Source organism: Microtus oregoni, unplaced genomic scaffold (assembly GCF_018167655.1).
Source record: "Microtus oregoni isolate MIOR12 unplaced genomic scaffold, Mior012 000006F_ref0000085, whole genome shotgun sequence".
NCBI classification, from domain to species: Eukaryota; Metazoa; Chordata; class Mammalia; order Rodentia; family Cricetidae; genus Microtus; species Microtus oregoni.
In genome coordinates this window covers 54,127,254-54,150,210 of record NW_024543065.1, presented here as the reverse complement: position 1 = coordinate 54,150,210, position 22,957 = coordinate 54,127,254, and the positions used below count along the sequence as shown (strand labels likewise).

Sequence of the window (22,957 nt, the reverse complement as noted above, 5' to 3'; positions counted from 1 at the left end):
AGCTGACTGAGATCTTGAGGGTAAAAGACTCTCAACTGTCTTCTCCAATGTTTATCCACAGAGCCAGTGACTACACCCTCCATTCAAGTGGGCAACACCACAGTCAAAGTACTGGACTCTGTGTCCTTGAACTGCTCCTCAAATGACACTAGGATCTACATCCATTGGCTCTTCAATGGCCAGAGTCTGGAGCTCACAGATAGAATGAAGCTGTCCCTGGACAACAGTACCCTAAACATAGACCCTGTCAAGAGGGAGGACTCCGGGGAGTATCAGTGTGAGGTCTCTAATCCAGTCAGTTCTGAGAGGAGTGACTCCATCCAACTGGATATAATAGGTGAGTGACCTCCCCTCACTTCTTACCCCACAGTGTTGGGGGTGGGGCAAAATTTCATCAGCAGTTTGCAAAATGGGTAAAAGTCACCAGGAGAAAAACAGTCCCAATATACAAATACAGGCAGGCAGTAGCAGCACATGCCTTTAATCCCAGCATCCGGAAGTAGACACAGGTGGTTAGCTGCTAGTTCGAGGCCAACCTGATCTACAGGAGATAGTTCCAGGACTGGCTCCAAGGTTACAGATAAACTCTATCTCATAAAACCAAAGAAAAAAAGGTCTCAAATACAGTCATGTTGGTGATGGATTCATGTGAATCTCTTGATAAACACCACCCAAACTGAAGACGGTGCTGTATGGCTCCAACCCCAGCCAGCACAACAGAGGTAGAAACAGGTCGATGCCAAATAGTTCCCAACCACCAAGGTCTTTGTAGTGAGATCTAGGTTAGCCAGGGCTGCATAGTGAGACCATTTCTCAAAAAAGTAAATAAAACAAAAATCAGTGTGGATGATTAGAGCGGCAGGCAGTGGTCAACACTGTGGACATTCATGTCTTCTTTCTGGTATTTAGTACTCCATGATCAGGAATAAGTTTACCTTCAAACAGAAATTATTTTATTTATTTATTTATTTGGGTTTTTTGAGACAGGGTTACACTGTGTAACTTTGGTGCCTGCCTGGAACTCACTCAGTAGTCCAGAATGGCATTAAACTCACCTACCTCTGCCTCCTGATTGCTTGGATAAAAGGCATGTGTTCCCACTGCCTGGATAAAATAAAAATTCCATTTTGGGATTTCTCTCAGCCCTGAAGTGTAGGTTTCAACACCTTCAAGATTAGCTGGGCCATCTGAACCACATGACACATTATTTAATAAAATAGAAACAGAATTCTATTTCATAATGGAGGAACCTGACTGTTCACACTTACAGGTAGTCTGAGTAAGAATTTGCACAAAAATCAATGGGGAAAACATTCTCCCTCCATGAGATTTGTGGTCATGGGGGTGAAGGGACTCCCAGTGTGGAACATGCACACATACCCTGAGTAGAAGATCACTGTGGGCAGTCTGGGTAGGAGGAAGTTTCAGTTGTCTCTTTACAGGTTGTATCTTGAACCCAAACATGTGATCTTCCAGGGGGCCATGTCATTCTGTGGACCCTGTGAGCTGACTGAGATCTTGAGGGTAAAAGACTCTCAACTGTCTTCTCCACTGTTTATCCACAGAGCCAGTGACTACACCCTTCATCCAAGTCGGCAACACCACAGTCAAAGAACTGGACTCTGTGTCCCTGAATTGCTCCTCAAACGACACTGGGATTTCCATCCATTGGCTCTTCAATGGCCAGAGTCTGGAGCTCACAGATAGAATGAAGCTGTCCCTGAACAACAGCAACCTCAGCATAGACCCTGTCAAGAGGGAGGATTCCGGGAAGTATCAGTGTGAGGTCTCCAATCCAGTCAGTTCTGAAAGGAGTGACTCCATCCAGCTGGACATAATAGGTGAGTGACCTCTGTCCCTTCTTGACCCACAGTGGTGGGGGTGGGGCAAATTCTTCATTAGCAGTTTGCAAAATGGGTAAAAGTCACCAGTGTAAAAACAGTCTCAATATTCAAATACAGCCAGGCAGTAGTGGTGCATGCCTTTAATCCCAGCAATCTGAGGGAGAGGCAGGTGGATGTCTGTGATTCGAAGCCAACCTGGTCTGCAAAACTAGTTCTAGGACAGACTCCAGAGTTACAGATAACCTCTGTCTCAAAGAATAAGGAGAAAATGCTTCAAATACAGTCAGTCATGTTAGTTATGGGTACATGTTAATCTCTTGATAAACACCACATACCTGAACACAGTGCTTCATGGCTACAACCCCAGCCAGCACACAAGAGGCGGAGAAAGGTGGATGTCAATGACTACCAAACAACTTGGACTTTGTAGTCAGATCTAGGTTAACCAGGGCTGCATAGTGAGACCGTTTCTCAAAAAAAAAAAAAAATCAGTGTATCAGTGTGGAAGTTGAGAGCGGCAGGCAGTGGACATTCACGTCTGCTTTGTGGTATTTAGTACTCCATGATCAGGAATAAGTTTACCTTCAAACAGAAATTATTTTATTTTTTTTTATTTTGTTTTTCTGAGACAGACTTTCACTGTGTAACTCTGGTGCCTGCCTGGAGCTCACATGATAGATCAGACAGACATTAAACTCGCAGAGATCTACCAAATCTGCCTCATGACTGCTTAGAATAAAGCCATGTGTTACCACGGCCCGGCTCAAAGAGAAATTTCTCGGTTGGGTTGCTCCCAGCCCTGAATGGTTGCAGTTTCTCCCAGCCCTGAAGTGTAGGCTTCAACACCTTCAAGATTAGCTGGGCCATCTGAACACCATGACACATTATTTAATAAAAAAAGGAACAGAATTCTATTTTATAATAGAGTGACCTAACTGTTAACACTCACAGAAAGTGTGAGCAAGAATTTACACAAAAGTCAATGGGGGAAACATTCTCCCTCCATGAGATTTGTGGGCATGGGGGCTGAAGGGAATCCTAGTGTGGAACATGCACACATACCCTGAGTTGAAGATCACTGTGGGCAGTCTGGGTAGGAGGAAGGTTCAGTTCTCTCTTTACAGGTTGTATCTTGAACCCAAACATGTGATCTTCCAGGGGGCAATGTCATTCTGTGGGCCCTGTGAGCTGGCTGAGATCTTGAGGGTAAAAGACTCTCAACTGTCTTCTCCACTGTTTATCCACAGAGCCAGTGACTACACCCTCCATTCAAGTCGGCAACACCACAGTCAAAGAACTGGACTCTGTGTCCCTGACCTGCTCCTCAAACAACACTGGGATCTCCATCCATTGGCTCTTCAATGGCCAGAGTCTGGAGCTCACAGATAGAATGGAGCTGTCCCAGAACAACAGCAACCTCAGCATAGACCCTGTCAAGAGGGAGGATTCAGGGAAGTATCAGTGTGAGGTCTCTAATCCAGTCAGTTCTGAAAGGAGTGACTCCATTTACCTGGCCATAATAGGTGAGTGACCTCTGTCCCTTCTTACTCCACAGTGTTGGGGGTGGGGCAAATTCTTCATTAGCAGTTTGCAAAATGGGTAAAAGTCTTGCCAGGAGAAAAACAGTCTCAATATTCAAATACAGCCAGGCAGTAGTGGTGCATGCCTTTAATCCCAGCAATCTGAGGGAGAGGCAGGTGGATACCTGTGAGTTCGATGACAACCTGGTCTGCAAAAGCTAGTTCTAGGACAGACTCCAGAGGTACAGATAAGCTCTGTCTCAAAAAACAAGGAAAAATGCTTCAAATACAGTCATGTTAGTGAAGGATTCATGTTAATCTCTTGATAAACACCACACAAGCTGAGCACGTTGCATCATGGCTACAACCCCAGCCAGCACACAGGAAGCGGAGACAGGTGGATGTCAATGAGTACCAAACAACTGTGGACTTTGTAGTGAGGTCTAGGTTAGCCAGGGCTGCATTGTGAGACCATTTCTCAAAAAGAAAAATCAGTACGGATGATTACAGCGGCAGGCAGTGGTCAACACTGTGGATATTCACGTCTGCTTTGTGGTATTTAGTACTCCATGATCAGGAATAAGTTTACCTTCAAACAGAAATTATTTTATTTATTTATTTATTTATTTATTTATTTATTTATCTGGGTTTTTTGAGACAGGGTTTCACTGTGTAACTTTGGTGCCTGCCTCGAACTCACTCGGTAGATCACACAGACATTAAACTCGCAGAGATCTACCAACATCTGCCTCATGACTGTTTAGATTAAAGGCATGTGTTACCACTGCCTGGCTCAAAGAGAAATTTATCGGTTGCGGTTTCTCCCAGCCCTGAAGCGTAGGGTTCAACACCTTCAAGATTAGCTGGGCCAACCGAACCGCATTACATATTATTTAATGAAAAAGAAACAGAATTCTATTTTATAATAGAGCGACCTAACTGTTCACACTCACAGAAAGTGTGAGCAAGAATTTACACAAAAGTCAATGGGGGAAACATTCTCCCTCCATGAGATTTGTGGTCATGAGGGCTGAAGGGAATCCTAGTGTGGAACATGCACACATACCCTGAGTGGAGGGTCACTGTGGGCAGTCTGTGTAGGAGGAAGGTTCAGCTCTCTCTTTACAGGTTGTATCTTGAACCCAAACATGTGATCTTCCAGGGGGCCATGTCATTTGGTGGGCCCTGTGAGCTGACTGAGATCTTGAGGGTAAAAGACTCTCGACTGTCTTCTCCAATGTTTATCCACAGAGCCAGTGACTACACCGTCCATTCAAGTCGGCAACACCACAGTCAAAGTACTGGACTCCGTGTCCCTGAACTGCTCCTCAAACAACACTGGGATCTCCATACATTGGCTCTTCAATGGACAGAGTCTAGAGCTCACAGATAGAATGAAGCTGTCCCTGGACAACAGTACCCTTAGCATAGACCCTGTCAAGAGGGAGGATTCTGGGGAGTATCAGTGTGAGGTCTCTAATCCAGTCAGTTCTGAAAGGAGTGACTCCATTTACCTGGCCATAATAGGTGAGTGACCTCTGTCCCTTCTTACTCCACAGTGTTGGGGGTGGGACAAATTCTTCATTAGCAGTTTTCAAAATGGATAGAAGTCACCAGGAGGAAAACAGTCTCAATATTCACATACAGCCAGGCAGTAGTGGTGCATGCCTTTAATCCCAGCAATCTGAGGGAGAGGCAGGTGGATACCTGTGAGTTCGATGCCAACCTGGTCTGCAAAAGCTAGTTCTAGGACAGACTCCAGAGGTACAGATAAGCTCTGTCTCAAAGAACAAGGAGAAAATGCTTCAAATACAGTCATGTTAGTGATGGGTACATGTTAATCTCTTGATAAACACCACACAAGCTGAGCACTTTGCATCATGGCTACAACCCCAGCAAGCACACAGGAGGCGGAAACAGGTGGATGTCAATGAGTACCAAACAACTGTGGACTTTGTAGTGAGGTCTAGGTTAGCCAGGGCTGCATTGTGAGACCATTTCTCAAAAAGAAAAATCAGTACGGATGATTACAGCGGCAGGCAGTGGTCAACACTGTGGATATTCACGTCTGCTTTGTGGTATTTAGTACTCCATGATCAGGAATAAGTTTACCTTCAAACAGAAATTATTTTATTTATTTATTTATTTATTTATCTGGGTTTTTTGAGACAGGGTTTCACTGTGTAACTTTGGTGCCTGCCTCGAACTCACTCGGTAGATCAGACAGACATTAAACTCGCAGAGATCTACCAACATCTGCCTCATGACTGTTTAGATTAAAGGCATGTGTTACCACTGTGCGGCTCAAAGAGAAATTCCTCGGTTGCGGTTTCTCCCAGCCCTGAAGCGTAGGGTTTAACAACTTCAAGATTAGCTGGGCCAACCGAACCGCATTACATATTATTTAATGAAAAAGAAACAGAATTCTATTTTACAATAGAGCGACCTAACTGTTCACACTCACAGAAAGTGTGAGCAAGAATTTACACAAAAGTCAATGGGTAAAACATTCTCCCTCCATGAGATTTGTTGGCATGGGGGTGAAGGGAATCCTAGTGTGGAACATGCACACATACCCTGAGTTGAAGATCACTGTGGGCAGTCTGCGTAGGAGTAAGGTTCAGCTCTTGCTTTACAGGTTGTATCCTGAATCCAAACATGTGATCTTCCAGGGGGCCATGTCATTTGGTGGGCCCTGTGAGCTGGCTGAGATCTTGAGGGTAAAAGACTCTCAACTGTCTTCTCCACTGTTTATCCACAGAGCCAGTGACTACACCCTTCATCCAAGTCGGCAACACCACAGTCAAAGTACTGGACTCTGTGTCCCTGAACTGCTCCTCAAACAACACTGGGATTTCCATCCATTGGCTCTTCAATGGACAGAGTCTGGAGCTCACAGATAGAATGAAGCTGTCCCTGGACAACAGTACCCTTAGCATAGACCCTGTCAAGAGGGAGGATTCCGGGGAGTATCAGTGTGAGGTCTCTAATCCAGTCAGTTCTGAGAGGAGTGACTCCATCCAGCTGGATATAATAGGTGAGTGACCTCCCCTCCCTTCTTGCCCCACAGTTTTGGGGGTGAGGCAACTTTTCATCAGCAGTTTGCAAAATGGGTAAAAGTCACCAGGAGAAAAACAGTCCCAATATACAAATACAGGCGGGCAGTAGCAGCACATGCCTTTAATCCCAGCAATCCCGAAGTAGACACAGGTGGATTTCTGCTTTTTCGAGGCCAGCCTGATCTACAGGAGATAGTTCCAGGACTGGCTCCAAGGTTACACATAAACTCTGTCTCATAAAACCAAAGAAAAAAAGGTCTCAAATACAGTCATGTTCGTGATGGATTAATGTTAATCTCTTGATAAACACCACACAAACTGAGGACGGTGCTGTATGGCTTCAACCCCAGCCAGCACAACAGAGGTAGAAACAGGTCGATGCCAAATAGTTCCCAACCACCGTGGTCTTTGTAGTGAGGTCTAGGTTAGCCAGGGCTGCATAGTGAGACCATTTCTCAAAAAAGTAAATAAACAAAAATCAGTGTGGAGGATTAGAGTAGCAGGCAGTGGTCAACACTGTGGCCATTCATGTCTTCTTTCTTGTATTAGGTACTCCGTGATCAGGAATAAGTTTACCATCAAACGGAAATTAATTTATTTATTTATTTATTTGGGTTTTTTGAGACAGGGTTTCACTGTGTAACTTTGGTGCCTGCCTGGAACTCACTCAGTAGTCCAGAATGGCATTAAACTCACAGAGATCTACCTACCTCTGCCTCCTGATTGCTTGGATAAAAGGCATGTGTTCCCACTGCAGGGATAAATTAAAAATTCCATTTTGGGATTTCTCTTAGCCCTGAAGTGTAGGTTTCAACACCTTGAAGATTAGCTGGGCCATCTGAACCGCATGACACATTATTTAATAAAAAAGAAACAGAATTATATTTCATAATGGAGGAACCTGACTGTTCACACTTACAGAAAGTCTGAGCGAGAATTTGCACAAAAGTCAATGGGGAAACATTCTCCCTCCATGAGATTTGTGGGCATGGGGGTAAAGGGAAACCTAGTGTGGAACATGCACACATACCCTGAGTTGAAGATCACTGTGGGCAGTCTGGGTAGGAGGAAGGTTCAGTTCTCTCTTTACAGGTTGTATCTTGAACCCAAACATGTGATCTTCCAGGGGGCCATGTCATTCTGTGGGCCCTGTGAGCTGGCTGAGATCATGAGGGTAAAAGACTCTCAACTGTCTTCTCCACTGTTTATCCACAGAGCCAGTGACTACACCCTTCATCCAAGTCGGCAACACAACAGTCAAAGAACTGGACTCTGTGTCCCTGACCTGCTCCTCAAACGACACTGGGATCTCCATCCATTGGCTCTTCAATGGCCAGAGTCTGGAGCTCACAGATAGAATGAAGCTGTCCCTGGACAACAGCACCCTCAGCATTGACCCTGTCAAGAGGGAGGATTCCGGGGAGTATCAGTGTGAGGTCTCTAATCCAGTCAGTTCTGAAAGGAGTGACTCCATTTACCTGGCCATAATAGGTGAGTGACCTCTGTCCCTTCTTACTCCACAGTGTTGGGGGTGGGACAAATTCTTCATTAGCAGTTTTCAAAATGGATAGAAGTCACCAGGAGGAAAACAGTCTCAATATTCACATACAGCCAGGCAGTAGTGGTGCATGCCTTTAATCCCAGCAATCTGAGGGAGAGGCAGGTGGATACCTGTGAGTTCGATGCCAACCTGGTCTGCAAAAGCTAGTTCTAGGACAGACTCCAGAGGTACAGATAAGCTCTGTCTCAAAGAACAAGGAGAAAATGCTTCAAATACAGTCATGTTAGTGATGGGTACATGTTAATCTCTTGATAAACACCACACAAGCTGAGCACTTTGCATCATGGCTACAACCCCAGCCAGCACACAGGAGACGGAAACAGGTGGATGTCAATGAGTACCAAACAACTGTGGACTTTGTAGTGAGGTCTAGGTTAGCCAGGGCTGCATTGTGAGACCATTTCTCAAAAAGAAAAATCAGTACGGATGATTACAGCGGCAGGCAGTGGTCAACACTGTGGATATTCACGTCTGCTTTGTGGTATTTAGTACTCCATGATCAGGAATAAGTTTACCTTCAAACAGAAATTATTTTATTTATTTATTTATTTATTTATCTGGGTTTTTTGAGACAGGGTTTCACTGTGTAACTTTGGTGCCTGCCTCGAACTCACTCGGTAGATCAGACAGACATTAAACTCGCAGAGATCTACCAACATCTGCCTCATGACTGTTTAGATTAAAGGCATGTGTTACCACTGTGCGGCTCAAAGAGAAATTCCTCGGTTGCGGTTTCTCCCAGCCATGAAGCGTAGGGTTTAACAACTTCAAGATTAGCTGGGCCAACCGAACCGCATTACATATTATTTAATGAAAAAGAAACAGAATTCTATTTTACAATAGAGCGACCTAACTGTTCACACTCACAGAAAGTGTGAGCAAGAATTTACACAAAAGTCAATGGGTAAAACATTCTCCCTCCATGAGATTTGTTGGCATGGGGGTGAAGGGAATCCTAGTGTGGAACATGCACACATACCCTGAGTTGAAGATCACTGTGGGCAGTCTGCGTAGGAGTAAGGTTCAGCTCTTGCTTTACAGGTTGTATCCTGAATCCAAACATGTGATCTTCCAGGGGGCCATGTCATTTGGTGGGCCCTGTGAGCTGGCTGAGATCTTGAGGGTAAAAGACTCTCAACTGTCTTCTCCACTGTTTATCCACAGAGCCAGTGACTACACCCTTCATCCAAGTCGGCAACACCACAGTCAAAGTACTGGACTCTGTGTCCCTGAACTGCTCCTCAAACAACACTGGGATTTCCATCCATTGGCTCTTCAATGGACAGAGTCTGGAGCTCACAGATAGAATGAAGCTGTCCCTGGACAACAGTACCCTTAGCATAGACCCTGTCAAGAGGGAGGATTCCGGGGAGTATCAGTGTGAGGTCTCTAATCCAGTCAGTTCTGAGAGGAGTGACTCCATCCAGCTGGATATAATAGGTGAGTGACCTCCCCTCCCTTCTTGCCCCACAGTTTTGGGGGTGAGGCAACTTTTCATCAGCAGTTTGCAAAATGGGTAAAAGTCACCAGGAGAAAAACAGTCCCAATATACAAATACAGGCGGGCAGTAGCAGCACATGCCTTTAATCCCAGCAATCCCGAAGTAGACACAGGTGGATTTCTGCTTTTTCGAGGCCAGCCTGATCTACAGGAGATAGTTCCAGGACTGGCTCCAAGGTTACACATAAACTCTGTCTCATAAAACCAAAGAAAAAAAGGTCTCAAATACAGTCATGTTCGTGATGGATTAATGTTAATCTCTTGATAAACACCACACAAACTGAGGACGGTGCTGTATGGCTTCAACCCCAGCCAGCACAACAGAGGTAGAAACAGGTCGATGCCAAATAGTTCCCAACCACCGTGGTCTTTGTAGTGAGGTCTAGGTTAGCCAGGGCTGCATAGTGAGACCATTTCTCAAAAAAGTAAATAAACAAAAATCAGTGTGGAGGATTAGAGTAGCAGGCAGTGGTCAACACTGTGGCCATTCATGTCTTCTTTCTTGTATTAGGTACTCCGTGATCAGGAATAAGTTTACCATCAAACGGAAATTAATTTATTTATTTATTTATTTGGGTTTTTTGAGACAGGGTTTCACTGTGTAACTTTGGTGCCTGCCTGGAACTCACTCAGTAGTCCAGAATGGCATTAAACTCACAGAGATCTACCTACCTCTGCCTCCTGATTGCTTGGATAAAAGGCATGTGTTCCCACTGCAGGGATAAATTAAAAATTCCATTTTGGGATTTCTCTTAGCCCTGAAGTGTAGGTTTCAACACCTTGAAGATTAGCTGGGCCATCTGAACCGCATGACACATTATTTAATAAAAAAGAAACAGAATTATATTTCATAATGGAGGAACCTGACTGTTCACACTTACAGAAAGTCTGAGCGAGAATTTGCACAAAAGTCAATGGGGAAACATTCTCCCTCCATGAGATTTGTGGGCATGGGGGTAAAGGGAAACCTAGTGTGGAACATGCACACATACCCTGAGTTGAAGATCACTGTGGGCAGTCTGGGTAGGAGGAAGGTTCAGTTCTCTCTTTACAGGTTGTATCTTGAACCCAAACATGTGATCTTCCAGGGGGCCATGTCATTCTGTGGGCCCTGTGAGCTGGCTGAGATCTTGAGGGTAAAAGACTCTCAACTGTCTTCTCCACTGTTTATCCACAGAGCCAGTGACTACACCCTTCATCCAAGTCGGCAACACAACAGTCAAAGAACTGGACTCTGTGTCCCTGACCTGCTCCTCAAACGACACTGGGATCTCCATCCATTGGCTCTTCAATGGCCAGAGTCTGGAGCTCACAGATAGAATGAAGCTGTCCCTGGACAACAGCACCCTCAGCATTGACCCTGTCAAGAGGGAGGATTCCGGGGAGTATCAGTGTGAGGTCTCTAATCCAGTCAGTTCTGAAAGGAGTGACTCCATTTACCTGGCCATAATAGGTGAGTGACCTCTGTCCCTTCTTACTCCACAGTGTTGGGGGTGGGACAAATTCTTCATTAGCAGTTTTCAAAATGGATAGAAGTCACCAGGAGGAAAACAGTCTCAATATTCACATACAGCCAGGCAGTAGTGGTGCATGCCTTTAATCCCAGCAATCTGAGGGAGAGGCAGGTGGATACCTGTGAGTTCGATGCCAACCTGGTCTGCAAAAGCTAGTTCTAGGACAGACTCCAGAGGTACAGATAAGCTCTGTCTCAAAGAACAAGGAGAAAATGCTTCAAATACAGTCATGTTAGTGATGGGTACATGTTAATCTCTTGATAAACACCACACAAGCTGAGCACTTTGCATCATGGCTACAACCCCAGCCAGCACACAGGAGACGGAAACAGGTGGATGTCAATGAGTACCAAACAACTGTGGACTTTGTAGTGAGGTCTAGGTTAGCCAGGGCTGCATTGTGAGACCATTTCTCAAAAAGAAAAATCAGTACGGATGATTACAGCGGCAGGCAGTGGTCAACACTGTGGATATTCACGTCTGCTTTGTGGTATTTAGTACTCCATGATCAGGAATAAGTTTACCTTCAAACAGAAATTATTTTATTTATTTATTTATTTATTTATCTGGGTTTTTTGAGACAGGGTTTCACTGTGTAACTTTGGTGCCTGCCTCGAACTCACTCGGTAGATCAGACAGACATTAAACTCGCAGAGATCTACCAACATCTGCCTCATGACTGTTTAGATTAAAGGCATGTGTTACCACTGTGCGGCTCAAAGAGAAATTCCTCGGTTGCGGTTTCTCCCAGCCATGAAGCGTAGGGTTTAACAACTTCAAGATTAGCTGGGCCAACCGAACCGCATTACATATTATTTAATGAAAAAGAAACAGAATTCTATTTTACAATAGAGCGACCTAACTGTTCACACTCACAGAAAGTGTGAGCAAGAATTTACACAAAAGTCAATGGGTAAAACATTCTCCCTCCATGAGATTTGTTGGCATGGGGGTGAAGGGAATCCTAGTGTGGAACATGCACACATACCCTGAGTTGAAGATCACTGTGGGCAGTCTGCGTAGGAGTAAGGTTCAGCTCTTGCTTTACAGGTTGTATCCTGAATCCAAACATGTGATCTTCCAGGGGGCCATGTCATTTGGTGGGCCCTGTGAGCTGGCTGAGATCTTGAGGGTAAAAGACTCTCAACTGTCTTCTCCACTGTTTATCCACAGAGCCAGTGACTACACCCTTCATCCAAGTCGGCAACACCACAGTCAAAGTACTGGACTCTGTGTCCCTGAACTGCTCCTCAAACAACACTGGGATCTCCATCCATTGGCTCTTCAATGGCCAGAGTCTGGAGCTCACAGATAGAATGAAGCTGTCCCTGGACAACAGTACCCTTAGCATAGACCCTGTCAAGAGGGAGGATTCCGGGGAGTATCAGTGTGAGGTCTCTAATCCAGTCAGTTCTGAGAGGAGTGACTCCATCCAGCTGGACATAATAGGTGAGTGACCCCCCCTCCCTTCTTGCCCCACAGTTTTGGGGGTGAGGCAACTTTTCATCAGCAGTTTGCAAAATGGGTAAAAGTCGCCAGGAGAAAAACAGTCCCAATATACAAATACAGGCAGGCAGTAGCAGCACATGGCTTTATTCCCAGCAATCCAGAAGTAGTCACAGGTGGATAGCTGCTAGTTCGAGGCCAACCTGATCTACAGGAGATAGTTCCAGGACTGGCTCCAAGGTTACACATAAACTCTGTCTCATAAAACCAAAGATAAAAAGGTCTCAATTATAGTCATGTTCGTGATGGATTCATGTTAATCTCTTGGTAAACACCACACAAACTGAGGACGTGCTTTATGGCTTCAACCCCAGCCAGCACAACAGAGGTAGAAACAGGTCGATGCCAAATAGTTCCCAACCACAATGGTCTTTGTAATGAGGTCTAGGTTAGCCAGGGCTGCATAGTGAGACCATTTCTCAAAAAAAAGTAAATAAAACAAAAATCAGTGTGGATGATTAGAGCGGCAGGCAGTGGTCAACACTGTGGACATTCACGTCTTCTTTCTGGTATTTAGTACTCAATGATCAGGAATAAGTTTGCCTTCAAACAGAAATTATTGTATTTATTTATATTTGGATTTTCTGAGACAGGGTTTCACTGTATAACTTTGGTGCCTGCCTGGAACTCACTCAGTAGTCCAGAATGTCATTAAACTCACAGAGATCTACCTACCTCTGCCTCCTGAGTGCTTGGATTAAAGGCATGTGTTCCCACTGCCTGGATAAAATAAAAATTCCATTTTGGGATTTCTCCCAGCCCTGAAGTGTAGGCTTCAAAACCTTTAATATTAGCAGGGCCATCTGAACCGCATTACACATTTTTTAATAAAAAAGAAACAGAATTCTATTTTATAATAGAGTGACCTAACTGTTCACACTCATAGAAAGTGTGAACAAGAATTGCACCGGACAGAAATCTCAAGGTCCAAATCAGGAGCAGAAGGAGATGGAGCACGAGCAAGGAACTCAGGACCACGAGGGGTGCACCCACACACTAAGACAATGGGGATGTTCTATTGGGATCTCACCAAGGCCAGCTGGCCTAGGTCTGAAAAAGCATGGGATAAATCCGGACTAGCTGAACATAGCGGACAATGAGGAATACTGAGAATTTAAGAACAATTGCAGTGGGTTTTTGATCCTACTGCACGTACTGGCTTTGTGGGAGCCTAGGCAGTTTGAATTATTCACCTTACGAGACCTGGATAGAGGTGGGCAGTCCTTGGGCTTCCCACAGGTCAGGGAACCCTGATTGCTCTTCGAGCAGATGAGGGGGGGGGGGGACTTGATCGGGGGAGGGGGAGGGAAATGGGAAGCGGTTGTGGGGACGAGGCAGAAATCCTTAATAAATAAATAAATTAAAAAAAAAAAGAATTGCACTAAAGTCAATGGTGAAAACATTCTGCCTCCATGAGATTTGTGGTCATGGGGGCTGAAGGGATTCCTAGTGTGGAACATGCACACGTACCCTGAGTTGAAGATCACTGTGGGCAGTCTGGGTAGGAGGAAGGTTCAGTCCTCTCTTTTACAGGTTGTATCTTGAACCCAAACATGCGATCTTCCAGGGAGTCATGTCATTCTGTAGGCCCTGTGAGCTGGGTGAGATCTTGAGGGTAAAAGACTCTCAGCTGTTCCCTCCACTGTTTATCCACAGAGCCAGTGACTACACCCTCCATCCACGTTGGCAACACCACAGTCAAAGTACTGGACTCTGTGTCCCTGACCTGCTCCTCAAACGACACTGGGATCTCCATTCATTGGCTCTTCAATGGCCAGAATCTGGAGCTCACAGATAGAATGAATCTGTCCCTGGACAACAGCACCCTCAGCATTGACCCTGTCAAGTGGGAGGATTCCGGGGAGTATCAGTGTGAGGTCTCTAATCCAGTCAGTTCTGAAAGGAGTGACTCCATTTACCTGGCCATAATAGGTGAGTGACCTCTGTCCCTTCTTACTCCACAGTGTTGGTGGTGGGGCAAATTCTTCATTAGCAGTTTGCAAAATGGGTAAAAGACACCAGGAGAAACACAGTCTCAATATTCACATACAGCCAGGCAGTAGTGGTACATGCCCTTAATCCCAGGAATCTGAGGGAGAGGCAGGTGGATACCTGTGAGTTCGATGCCAACCTGGGTGCAAAAGTTAGTTCTAGGACAGACTCTAAAGTTACAGATAAGCTCTATCTCAAAAAAACAAAAACAGGAAAAAATGCTTCAAATACAGTCATTTTAGAGATGGATTCATGTTAATCTCTTGATAAACACCACACAAGCTGAGCACGTTGCTTCATGGCTACAACCCCAGCCAGCACACAGGAGGTGGAGACAGGTGGATGTCAATTGGTACCAAACAACTGTGGACTCTGTAGTGAGGTCTAGGTTAGTCAGGGCTGCATTGTGAGACTGTTTTCAAAAACAAAAATCAGTATGGAAGATTAGTGTGGCAGGCAGTGGTCAACACTGTGGTCATTCATGTCTTCTTGTGGTGTTTAGTACTCCATGAACAGAAATAATTTAACATCACAAAGAAATTATTTTATTTTTTTATTTATATTGGTTTTTTTGAGACAGGGTTTCACTGTGTAACTTTGGTGCCTGCCTGGAACTCACTCAGTAGACCAGACTAGCATTAAACCCACAGAGATCTACCTCCCTCTGCCTCCTGAGTGCTTGGATTAAAGGCATGTGTTACCACTGCCTGGCTCAAATAAAAATTCTGTTTTTGGTTATCTCCCAGCCCTCAAGTGTAGGCTTCAACACTTTTATGATTAGCTGTACCATCTGAATCCTATGACACATTATTTAATGAAAAAGGAACAGAAGGCTGTTTTATAATGGAGGGACCTGACTGTTCACACTCAGAGAAAGTGTGAGCAAGAATTTGCACAAAAATCAATGGGGAAAACATTCTCCCTCCATGAGATTTCTGGACATGTGGACTGAAGGGTCTCTTAGTGTGGATCCTGCACACATACCCTGAGTCTAGGGTCAATGTGGGAGTCTGGGTAGGCAGAAGATCCAGTTTTCTCTTTTCAGATTGTATCTTGAATCCAAACATGTGATCCATGTCATTCTGTGGGTCCTATGAGCTGGCTGAGAACTCTGAGGATGAAGGAATCTCAACTGTCCCCTTCACTATTTATCCACAGAGCCAGTGACTACACCCTCCATCCAAATCAGAAACACCACAGTCAAAGAACTGGACTCTGTGTCCCTGAACTGCTCCTCAAACAACACCGGGATCTCCATCCATTGGCTCTTCAATGGCCAGAGTCTGGAGCTCACAGATAGAATGAAGCTTTCCCTGAACAACAGCATCCTCAGCATAGACCCTGTCAAGAGGGCGGATTCCGGGGAGTATCAGTGTGAGGTCTCCAATCCAGTTAGTTCTAAGAGGAGTGACCCCATCCATCTGACCATAATAGGTGAGTGACCTCCCCTCCCTTCTTTTTCTATAATGTTCGGAGTGGAGCAAATTCTTTATCAGCAGTTTGCAAAATGTGTAAAAGTCATGAGGAGAAAAACATGATTAAAGATACAAATACAGTCAGTTTAGTGATGGATGCATGTTAATCTCATGATAAACATCACACAAGCTGAGAAAGGTGCTGCACACCTTGAACCCCAGCCAGCACACAGAGACAGAGACAGGTTGATGTCTACGATCCCAACTGCCCTCTTCATTGTAGTGAGCTACAGATTAGTCAGGGCTGCATAAAGAGGTACTGTTGTGAGAGAGGGGAGGGTGGGAGCTGGAAGCCGAAGGAATATGAGCACAACGTCAGCACATGTTACACTTTGAGATTCTGTTAAAACTATAACAATGTGGTCAATACATCAACAGGAATGCAAAGTGATTAAGAGTTTAGGGTCTGAGTCAAGCACACAGTGAACCCTCCGAAAGTAGAAAATATTCATTTTACTCTATAACCCTCCCATACATTAGAATCTTCTTTAGATTATTTCTTACTCCTAATATGAATACTTCAGTCACTGGTTATATTGTGTTAAGTAAGGGAAAAGAACAGAAGGAAACAATACATTTTTCACTGTAGACATATTGCATGTAAGTAGCTTACTTCCAAGGTTTGTCTGTTCCATAAATGTAAAATCCACAGATAGCAAGGACCTGCATTGATTCGTGCTACAGTTGCATATTTATTCATTTTGTGTGTGTGATCCACGCCCATGTGTGGAGGTCAGAAAGTGATTTTTGGGAGCCAATTCCCCAGGGACTGAGAAGTGAGTTAAGGTGGGTGAACCTGTCCTTTATCTGCTAAGGCATTTCACTGGCCAAAATTTGTTTGTACATTTACTTATGTGTGACATTTGGGAGTAGATACTCGGGCAGGGGGGAGTATGGCAGGCTCTCTTACCAGATGGCCCATCTTGTTAGCCCATATACTCAGTTTCTGATCCTCATGCTGACATTTACACCATGACCTCCTTGCACAAGACTCCTTTTCCATTAACTTTTTTTGGTGGTGTATAATATATGTGTGTGTGTATGTGTATACATATGTGTGTCTGTATATATATATACATATATATGGGTATACATGTGTGTATATATATGTACACACACATATATATGGATTGGAGATTTGACTCAACAGTTAAGAGCACTAGCTGCTCTTTCAAAAGGAGGGTTCAATTCCCAGCACCCACATGGCAGCTTATTACTGTCTGTAACTGAGTTCCAAGAAATTCAATACCATCTATTGTCCTCCTCGCGTACCAAGCGTGCATGTGGTACAGAGAAATACGAGACAAAATACCCATACGTAGAAATTATCTTTAATTTTTAGATATGCCATTGTAGAATTCTGAAATGTTCAGCTCAGTGGCAGAAGATATATTCATACTGCTGTGTAAACACCATGGTTGTCTGCTTCCAAAATTTCTCTTAATCTATCCCACCCCTACAATCCTGGATGTAGCTATTGAGTTGAATGCAATTCTCTACTCTTTTGAGGAGTCGCAGTGCTGTGTCTCATGGTTACATTTTACCCTTCCATTGAGCAATGCCCCAGAGCTCTAATACCTTTATATATTCCAAAGCTCTTGTTTCCTTTCTGTGATTTTAATGGTGTGCATCCTAAGAGATGTGGGTGGTGCTTTATTGAGACATTGATTTCCCTTTGGTCAGTGACTAAGAAGTGAAGTGGGGCCACAGGTGACCACTTATTCATGGCTGCCACAGCTGAGACACAGCGAGGGTGGAGAGGCACTTGCTAAGAGACCCTCACTTCAGCTCACACTTCACATTCCCACAGAAAACACATTCCCCAATAGGGTGAACAGAAATCATCTCATGCTAAGAATTCCCCAGGCACACCACTGGAAAACATTTTTACTTCATTCCTTCTTGTCTTTTCCTTCCCTGACAGCTGACACAACACAAGGGAGTTCTGGCCTCTCGGGGGGTGCAATTGCCGGCATCGTCGTTGGATCTGTGGCTGGGGTGACTCTGATAGCAGCCCTGGCATATTTCCTTTGTTTCTAGGAGAAATAAGGTAAGAGTCTTTCCTCTTTTGTGTTCTCCAACTCTTAGTGTAATGTTTGGGAGTGGGCAAAGACTTTTCTCCCTCTGCCTCTGAGCTGGATATCTTTGCCCCTCTGCTAACTCTGCTTCTCAGCACTGACCCTGTGGGTTCAGGCTCCCTGTCTCCATGCTCGCTGTCCTCCTCTCTCTTGGAGTCCATTTCCAAATATATAGAGAACAGATTGAATTATACCTTTATTCTTCAGTCAGGAAGCCAAGGTCCAAGAAGAAAGGAGAGTGAGGGAATCCAAGGAGCAGCAGGAGGATACAGGTTGCATGTCCCTCTGACTGCAGCAGCAGTGGGGGGAGGGGAGTTGGAAGGAGGAGGGACCCTAAGATCAAGCAACAGAAGAAATAAAGTCCTCTTGGTCAAGAAAATGAGTAGAAAAAAGCCAGGTGGTGGTGGAGCATGCCGTTAATCCCAGTACTCTAGAGGTAGAGGCAGGCAGATCTCTGTGAGTTCAAGACCACCCTCTCTACACAGCGAGTTCCAAGTCGGCCAGGGATACACAGAGAAATTCTGTCTCAACCCTTCTCCTCCCCCCCCAAAAAAACAGGAATAAAAAGGGAAAGAAAGAAAGAGAGAGGGAGGGAGGGAGGGAGGGAGGGAGGAAGGAAGGAAGGAAAGAAGGAAGGAAGGAAAGAAGGAAGGAAGGCAGGAAGCAAGGAAGGAAGGAAGGAGAAGGAAGGAGAGAAAGAAAGAAGGAAAGGAAGGAAGGAAGGAAGGAAGGAAGGAAGAAAGAAAGAAAGAGAGTAGGAAAAAACATATCCACACTTGGAAAACAAAACAGGGCAGGTATTACATAGGACAGGTGCAAACCATCAAAGATAAGAGAGCTACACACCAGGGATACAGCTCAGCAGTAAAGCACCAGCCCTGGGTATGGTCGCAGCACCAGGGACCAAAGTAGAGCAGATTCAGAGTCCAGCAAAGAACTAACAAGGCCTCAGGAGGGAAGGCAGTGCCAAGAATGGGGTGATGAAACTTCAGTGACAGCAAGGAGCCCAGAAATGAGCTGCCCACAGCGTCCTCCCCAACTCCAAGAGCAAAGATCCCCTGTGTGGGAAGAGTGGTCACAGTGTCTGATATTTACTTGGGGGAACTGACCAGCGCGATCTCACAGAGCACAAACCCTCAGCCTCCAACCACAGTAAGTAAAGCCACTCACAGAATGAGAACTGGCTTTCTGCCACATATCCTGCTCTGATAGGGGATCCTGGGCTCAGAGACCACACCTTCCTTTCTGCATGTTTGCAGAAGGGATCTGCACTTCCCTGCACTGAGGATCTCATAAATCATAGCCTTCCTAACTACAGAGGAGTTGCCTGAGGGAGCCCTGAGAAGCTCATTCCACCAGACTAGGCAGGCCTAAAGAAGTCACGTTTCCAGGGGTCTCCTGATGCCTTCCTTCCTGCCTCGATTATAGACGTAGACATCTCCTTTTGGGAGACTTTCTTGGTCTTATGGAATATCTGGGTGCTGTGGCCTCTATGTTTCCCTTGCCACTGGCGCATGCTGCTGAGAATCACCTCTGGGCATCCTGTGAACTGGGCAAACAGAAGGCTCCATCCTGCTCCTCCTCTGATACTAACACAGTGGGTCTAAGCAGCCTCTGAGGGAAGCTAATTCCTGAACTGACCATGGCCACCTCCCCCTGCAACCCCTGCCACCTGCCAAAATTCAGGAAACCTTCAGACAGCTTTGCACTTCTGTGCACTGACAACTCTCTTGCTCCCCTAGATCGGGGCCCCTCTGACGACTCTCCTAACTTTCACTGGCTGTTTGCTCATGGAAATGTCTCTGAAGAATGTGCGCTGTCTGTATTGTTTTGGTTTGTGTGCTTGTTTGTTGAGAGAGGGTCTCACAGAGCAGCCATGGCTACCCTTGAGCTATGTAACCCAGGCTGGCCTTGAACTCTTGACCATCCTCCTGCCTTAGCCTCTCATGTGCTAGAATGACAAATGTGTGCCACCACACCAGGCTGAGAATGAGGTATTCTTGGAGACATAACTGTGAAATTCAGCTTGGGTCTGCATTCCTTAGGGCTGCAGCAAAGATTGGTTAATGGGCCCCAAGAGTCTAATACAAGAGTGTGTGTTTGGAAAAATCCCTGCCCTGTGCTTAATTCCTGACCACAATTCCTTGTATTCTGTGGCCCTTGACAAGGAACTTGAACGTTTTGATCCTCGGTCTTGTCACCTGTGAAACGGGCATTCTGCCCACCTCAGAAAAGAGACTCAAGGGAATAAACGAGTTGATACATGCACAGCACTGTGCACACAGAGACAACAGCGCATCTTTCTCTTCCGATCTGAACCTGCTCTGACCATAAAAAGGATGGATTCCATTCTAATGGGTTTGAGACCCTGTTTCTTCCTTATACAACAATTTTACCAAAATTTTATCATTGCAGCCTTTCAACCAAGTACAGGCATAGACTGAAGAGTGCTTTAAACCATAAGGACACTTTCACAGTGTGAACTCTCGCAGGTTGAACACACTCATAAGCAGTAGGCAAGCTAAGTTACATCAAAACTAACCCCACCCTGCAAACACACTTTGCTGTCACTTCCCAACAAATAGCAGTGGTGGGCAGGATGGTCCATACCCTCGCTCTCTGTTCTGTGGCCCATCTGGATGTCTCTGTTGATTCCTCCTCTGTCCCCACGGCTGTCTCACCCTCTTCCTCAACCTGTCTCCTCTAGTGACCACACATCAGACTCAGACAGTGAGTGACGGGTGTCCTCTCCCATGGCTCACCCGGCACAGAGGCCACAGCACAGTGGGACTGGATCACCAGCAAGGTGAGGCTCTGCCCTGCGGGACTGATGTCACTGACCAACACTCATACTTTCAGGGGGATCACGTGGTATACACTGTCCTGAACATCAACGGCCAGACACTCAAACCATCAACTTCAGCCTTGACATCTTCAAGAGCCACAGAAACAGTTTATTCAGAACTAAAAAGGAAGTGATCATGGCCTGTCATGCTGGCTGCACCAATGATGCATTTCCAGACTCTCATCCTCACTAGGAGATCTCTGTACCATGAGATGAGGAAACACATGTGTGTATGCGCGCACACACAGCTCCAGGCGGCAGCCTCTCCTTCAGTATCAATAGAAGGAACAATGTATTCTGGAGCCTACGGGAAACCCAACCTTTCTTGGAATTGAAACTTGGCTGAGAAAAGGGCATCAAAGCTGCCCACCATCCACTCCCCTAGCCATGGCTTGTTTTAAATTGACCTATTCAGAGCACAGTCATTCTCCCCAGCTCCAGTCCTGTCCTAGCACAGTCTGACTTGAATTACTATAATCTTGGACATCACCTAACTGCTTATGCCAAAAAACAAAGGAAAAGCAGGAAATGGGCATTCCTGTGTCTTTAAAGCCAGATGTGAAGCCATCGTACACGGGAAGATCAAGGCTCAGCCAGAGGTCTCAGGAAATCTCCACGCCAACCATCATGCTTTCCTGGCTGTGGCATCAGGGTCTCTGTATGTTGTGCATTTACACCTGAGCCCACCTCTGAGCCTTTCTCCAGAAAACCCACTCAAAGCAGCTAGCAAAGCTCTTTGGCAGCATCCACTGCCATTGCTAACACAGAGGACAGGTGCAAAGACAGCATCTCTAGCCTCTACCAGGAAGGAGTCCAGAAAAGCAGGGCTGGTGAACTGACAGTCTCCTGGAAACTGAAAACAGAACAGAAAGATACCCTATGTGGAGCATTGAGATTGTTTCTAAAGAAGCCACGTTTGGAGGTACTGGAGTTTTCTGCTCTGTAAGACAACCCACTATTTGAATTTTTGTTAACTGCTGACTTTGCTCAGTGTGTGAGCTGATAGGTCTGCCTTAGGGGCAAGAAGCCACTGCACCTCTGGCTCCCTTGGCCAGGATCAAAAGGCCTCTCAAGCCCTTTTGATCAAGAGTTCCAAAGAAAAGTGAATAAATGAATAACAAGGCAAGTCACTTGCAGAACCACTGCCTACTATCGAGAAAAGCCTCTTACTTCCCTGAATTTGTCAGAAAAGCCTGACTTTTTCCATGTCTTCTTTATTGCTGGGCACTGGCCAGAGCCTACACAATATTTCTCTGACACTTTTGGCTTCCTTGCTCTCTCCCTGGAGCTCACCTGCCCCCACCCTTTGTAGGCTGCCAGCTGAACTCTTGCCTGACTCAAAGACCAGCCATTCCTCCTCCACTCCAACCCCTCTCCAGGCTGATGCTTAGATTTACAGCTCGTCTGCCTTGCTGTTTTGCTTTTAAACTCTAACATAAATTGTCCTCGGCTTCAACAACTAACAACAGGCTTTCGTCATTCCCACCCGGCTCCTGGAGATCCAGGACCAGCTTCCAAGTACCCTTCTGCAGTGTTTCTGCCTGTGCATAGTTTGCCCTTTCTTTGGATTCTCTTGTTGACTTATTTTTTTTTTTTTTGAGACAGAGTTTTAGCATGTAACCTGAACAGGCTTCAATATCACAATAACAGTTTCTACAATCTCCCTCCTGCTGAGATTACAGCACAGGCCACCAAGCCCAGTGGCTTGTGCATTCCCTGACTGCCCTACACTCTCAGGAATCCTTAGCCCCTGCTATGGTGTGTCTGGTCCACCATACACAGACACTCAAGCTGAAGGCATTGTTTACATCCTAGAGAGCTGTGCACTGGTGCTCCCCTGGGAATGTGGGACACTTGCAGGGGGTTCTTTCCCAGCCCTGGGCTTTCAACAGCCTCAGAAACCTACTTTTCCCACCTGGGATGAATCCCAGCAACAGAAGGAAAGGCCAATGTGCTCTCCGGGATCCTCTCTTCAAGACGTACCCCCACCCTGTGCCTGCTAATCAAGGGTTTTATTGGATAATAAGTGTTTGTTCTCATGCCGTGCCTAACGGGCCTTCCAA

At 45.6% G+C, this 22,957-nt stretch overlaps 1 protein-coding gene across 5 annotated transcripts in view; it reads left to right on the top strand.

Annotated features, from left to right (window-relative positions):
* The window catches only part of LOC121450097 (carcinoembryonic antigen-related cell adhesion molecule 8-like), a 28,422-nt gene extending 5,775 nt beyond the window's left edge, over positions 1–22,647 (top strand). The window contains exons 5-17 of one of the 5 annotated variants that reach the window (XM_041654839.1): positions 62–337; positions 1,566–1,841; positions 3,092–3,367; positions 4,616–4,891; positions 6,126–6,401; positions 7,639–7,914; positions 9,149–9,424; positions 10,662–10,937; positions 12,172–12,447; positions 14,161–14,436; positions 15,655–15,930; positions 17,896–18,021; positions 20,909–22,647. In XM_041654839.1, the coding sequence (XP_041510773.1) occupies positions 62–337; positions 1,566–1,841; positions 3,092–3,367; positions 4,616–4,891; positions 6,126–6,401; positions 7,639–7,914; positions 9,149–9,424; positions 10,662–10,937; positions 12,172–12,447; positions 14,161–14,436; positions 15,655–15,930; positions 17,896–18,011 (3,152 nt within the window). In that variant the 3' untranslated portion in view covers positions 18,012–18,021; positions 20,909–22,647. The remainder of the gene's footprint in view (positions 1–61; positions 338–1,565; positions 1,842–3,091; positions 3,368–4,615; positions 4,892–6,125; positions 6,402–7,638; positions 7,915–9,148; positions 9,425–10,661; positions 10,938–12,171; positions 12,448–14,160; positions 14,437–15,654; positions 15,931–17,895; positions 18,022–20,908) is intronic. The other 4 variants (XM_041654840.1, XM_041654841.1, XM_041654842.1 and 1 more) reach the window with 4 other exon arrangements.
* Positions 22,648–22,957: the final 310 nt, after the last annotated feature.